Source organism: Monoraphidium neglectum (genome assembly GCF_000611645.1).
Source record: "Monoraphidium neglectum strain SAG 48.87 unplaced genomic scaffold scaffold04467, whole genome shotgun sequence".
Classification (NCBI taxonomy): domain Eukaryota; kingdom Viridiplantae; phylum Chlorophyta; class Chlorophyceae; order Sphaeropleales; family Selenastraceae; genus Monoraphidium; species Monoraphidium neglectum.
Genome location: NW_014009162.1, coordinates 1 through 4,442, shown reverse-complemented (window position 1 = coordinate 4,442; position 4,442 = coordinate 1). Strand labels below are relative to the sequence as shown.

The following is a 4,442-nucleotide window of genomic DNA, read 5'->3' as shown; positions in this document are numbered from 1 at the left end:
CTCTCACACACACACACACACACACACACACACATGCACATGCACACATACGCACGCACATGCACACAAATACCGCCTCTGTTAATCAACGGGCCACCCCAGGCATGTTCTATTGGGGCGAGCGCGACGGCCTTGACCTGGGCATGCGGCGCGCCGAGGCGTTCAGCGTGCTGGTCGGATCCCAGGTGCGACACATGACTCACATTAATCAAAAAGGCGCACCGATTGCGGCGCGTTCCAGCATCACGCCGCCACGCGGGCCGCGGAAGCTCCCCGGCCCCTGCGGCCTGCAAACGGCGCAACCTGCGTGCCGGGGCTGGCGCGTCTGGCGGGCCGCCGTACTGCTGCTCGGCAGCCTGCGGTTCTCAGGGAACCCTGCCGCACCTTTCATACCCCTGCGCACGCCTCGACCCTTCAAGCTTCCAGAAAAAGTTGAAGCCTGCACCTTCTTGGCTCTTTCTTTCGACCCCCCTCCCTTCTGAACGTAGTCTCGACGCCCGCGCACGCCCCGATGCGCTCCCTCCGTCCGCGCCCTCGTTGACCCTGCCTCGACCTCCCTTGACCCCCAGGTGGCCTATTTCGTCAACTGCCGCTTCCTCAAGGCGTCCACGCTCCACCCCCGCGTGCTGCACGGCAACCGCATCGCCTACGCGTCCATATTCTCTACCCTCGCCCTTGTGGTGAGTAAGATGGGGGGCAGCCGTGGCGCCAAGCGGGGGCTGCTCACTCCAGGTTGTGGTAGCAGATGTGAGATGCGGCTGGGGATCTAGGATGTTCGCAAGCTGACGCACGATCCACGTGGCCGCGTGCGCGTGCGCTTTTTCTCACCTGCATCCCCCGCACCTTCACTCGCTGCACTTGACCCAGAACCCTCGCCCCATTGCACACACCCCTCAAACCCTCGTCGCCTGCACTTACCACCCCAACCGCCCCAACCACCCCACCCCCTCCCCCTGCCAGGTCTTCCTGGTCTACACCCCGGGCGTCAACGCCTTCTTCCACCAGGCCCCCATGAACGGCATCCAGTGGGCGCGCACCATCTGCTGCATCGCCGCAGTCTACCTGATCGTGGAAGCTGAAAAGGCGGCCGTGGATCCCATCGTGATGCCCGTGCTGCGCCCCGCCATGTCTTGGATGGAGGCGCGCGTCCCGTCCTGGCTGTCCTTTGATTGGTCCCCCGAGCGCGCGCGCCGCGCGGCCGCGGCGCTGTGCGCGGCCCCGAAGGTCAAGACGGGCCCGCTGCACCGGCGCAGCGCCGTGCGGCGCGTGGCGAGGGGCGGGAGCTTCCTGGCGGCCGGGCCGGGGGGGGCGCCGGCGCCGGCGCCGAGGGGCGGCGCGGTGGGGGAGGAGGCGGCGTGAGCGATCCGGTACTCCCTGCTTCGGCGGACCATGATTGAGAAAACGGCTCTCCTTGATCATCCTTGCTTCACGGAGATTTGCGTGCGGGCCCCGTCGGTCCCTTTGTCTGGGCAAACGGAGAGCCTGGCTGCCTCCTCACCTTCCGTCTGTCGTGTCTACTAAGACGCATCCACTGTGGGCACGAGGAGGGGGTTGCCTGTGAAGGCTGTGAAACGAGCCACGCATGCCCTGCTTGGCGGGCGCGCCTGCCCGCATCGCCACACCTGGCGGCGCCAGACGCTCGCTTCACGAGCGCTAGAAACCACGACACTGTCGCACCCGCTTTGCAGTTGTTATCGGCCTCCATAGGCATGCACGAGAGATTAATGGGGGTGCGGCCCCGCGATCCGCAGGCGTTGCGCCTCACAAGGCTTCCGAGGCGCGAAATGGTGGTGGCCGCAATGAAGGCGCCCGAGCCGCCTTGTTTGTGGGCCTGCAAGAGCATACCCTCGGGAATCGCGACGCGAGTTTGCTACCAAGAGCATGTTCCTCGTCTTGGCTCTCTCGACCCCCTCTGCTGACTCAACAGTGGCTGAGAGGGCTCCTTTTGACAAGATCTCGCAGCCCCGCCTGGAGGCTTCATCAATTCGAACTGGCCTTTGTTAGACCCCACTTTTCTGCAACGCACCGCCACTTGCTGCTCGCGCTAGCGCCGCCCGTGTGGCGCTGACGCGCTTGCGGCCGCTCCACTGCCTGCAAGCACACTCGATCACCCACCAAACTCCGGCGACTTTCGAAACCTTCGCCTCTTCCTGAATGTTGGTCCTACGGGCAGCACTTGCTTCAGCTCATTACGCCTGGGCTTCCTCGTTTGCCCTTGCATCGCCTTGCTGTTGCCCACCCCAGCTGCTTTGCCTCCCTATCTGCTGCATTGTCCACTTGGTCCTGGCCTTGTACTGTAATCCATCTCCTCTGCTTTGTGCCAGAGCAGCCTTGCACGCTTGATGTGTTGGCTCTTGACATTACATAGCTCGGTGAGCTATTCCTGGCAAGCAAAAGGAAGCAGGGGAACGCTCTACATATGTTGCTACTGGCGGCATTGCTGCGGAAAGCTGTGCGATAACACACAGCGCCTTGGCCATTCTTGACTGCCCTGGTTGTGCAGATGATTTTGAGGTCAAGCCAGCCGCCCTGGTCAGCCGGTCAAACCGGTCAAAGCCAGCATCGGAAAGGCAGGCGACAGTGCTTTGGGCAGCAGTGTTGTGCGGGCGCACGCCTCCTCAGAGCCCCCCATTCCCAGATGTGACTCTACGTGCAATCGGCGCAGGATGCGCTGCCGTCGCCATCTATCGATGTACTTATGTCCACCAACGCGAACCCCACATGTGAGGCCAGGAGTATGTCCACGCAAACATTTGCGCAAAACTAAAGGCACAAGGTGGAGTGAAACGCGGAGAGACGAAGTTGCATTCACAAAAACAACCGGGGCCAGCGCAGCACGGCCGGGACGACGCTTTGGCGGCCGCAAGATTGGATTGGATTTGAGAAAAGGCGGGCCTGGTTGGATTTCAGAAAGGGGTGGGTGTGTGGGCGTTCATGCGGGCGCTCGGTCGGCCTGGGCCGCCCGGCAGTGGGTGGGCCGCCCAGCAGTGAGTGCGCCGCACGGCAGTGGGTGCAATAAGTGCAACAGGGGGGGGGGGGGCACAAGGAGCAGGGCGGCTGCTTGCGTGTGGGAGCGGCCGCAACGAGGGCGGACGGGGCCGCGGCTTGCGCCAGACCAAAGCGCGGCGACCAACGGGCGCCAGAGGCCGCGCCGCCTCGGACAGGCTGACGGCCATGGCAGGGATGAGGGTTCTGGGGGGGGGGCCGCCGCGCCCGGGGGCGGGCGTGGCAGCAGACACTGGGTTGCGTTTCCAAAATGGGGGACTGTGTGGAGCGGACGCGACGCCGCGCCGCGCGGCGCCGCATCAAATCGAATCAAGATGGCGGGCCGGGGGCTGCACCTGCGGACTTCGACTTGCGGGCGGCGGCGTTCGAAGTCTAGAGTGCGGGGCGCCGTAGGCGGGTGTTGGGTTGAGGGCGCCGTGCAGGGGCGCTTTCCGTGGGCGCAGCCGCGGGGGCAACAAACAGCAGCCGGGAAGCGCTCGGCCGGCGAGCGCGGCGGGAGCACCGCACGCAAAGCCCTGCGCAGTTCCTGAGCCGAGGCGCCGGGTCCCAACGGCGAGGGCGGCAAGTGACGGGTCCCTCCGCCACCCCTGTCATGAGGCAAGCGCTGTGCGTGCGGCTCGCGCTGAGCGCCGCACACTGGCACACCCGCCGGTTGCGTGATGAAAACGTGAGAGGAAGCAGAGTGCACAGCATACCCCGACACGCCAGGCTGGGTGGCGACAAGGGCGCGCCGTCTCCAAGGGAGGGGTGGGTCGCGCGGCAAAGAGCCTCATGGGAGCGCGCAGGGCTCTGCCTCTCCGCAGACCCAGAGACACGGCTGAGGGTGTGCGGGGCGGGGGTGTGGGGTGGAGGGGCGGGCGCCCCAGCTGGCCGGGCCGAGTCGTCGTTGGCCAAGTTCACGCCTTGTGGGACCGCGCGCCGCCAAAAGGGGAGAGCGCGCCAGGGCCGCCGGCGCGGGCGGGCGCGCTCCACTGGCCCGGGGCGGGCGGCAGTCGTGGTCAGAAGGCTCCAGGGGGCGCGCAAGCCGCCCCTGCGCCCCGCGGGCGCGCGTGCGGGCGCAGCGGGGGCCGCGGGGGTGCTGTGATAGTATGCCGGCTTGCGCTGAAATGGGTCAAGATCATATCTGAAGATCTCTGACGATCTATATTAGAACCAGAACGTGGGGTAGGACCTGCGGAAAGGGGGGGGGGTGAAAACTGGTTGGGTTGGTTGAGGGTGGGCGCGCCCCATGGGGCACCAATGTTTGGAGGCACTGGCAGCGGGGCGGGTGGCGGGCCGCCCCGCGGCCGTGCGGGGGGGGCCTGTCGCTGCGCGCGGGAGCCGCGTGCTGGGGAGGGGGGTTGGCATCGCCGCTCCATCAACAGTGCTCGAGTCATGCAATCACATGCTGCGCTTTCCTGTCACGATTGAAATCACGCACGCACGCGTGCACGCAC

The 4,442-nt window shown here is 65.9% G+C and overlaps 1 protein-coding gene across 1 annotated transcript; it reads left to right on the top strand.

The window, feature by feature from the left end:
- Positions 1-104: 104 nt before the first annotated feature.
- On the top strand, positions 105-1,359 carry MNEG_14412 (cation transporting ATPase; the record flags this gene model as incomplete). The annotated part of the gene is made up of 3 exons (XM_014037116.1): positions 105-185; positions 570-680; positions 961-1,359. The coding sequence occupies 3 exons, from the start codon at positions 105-107 to the stop codon at positions 1,357-1,359; spliced, it is 591 nt and encodes a 196-aa protein (XP_013892570.1).
- Between the last annotated feature and the right edge of the window lie 3,083 nt (positions 1,360-4,442).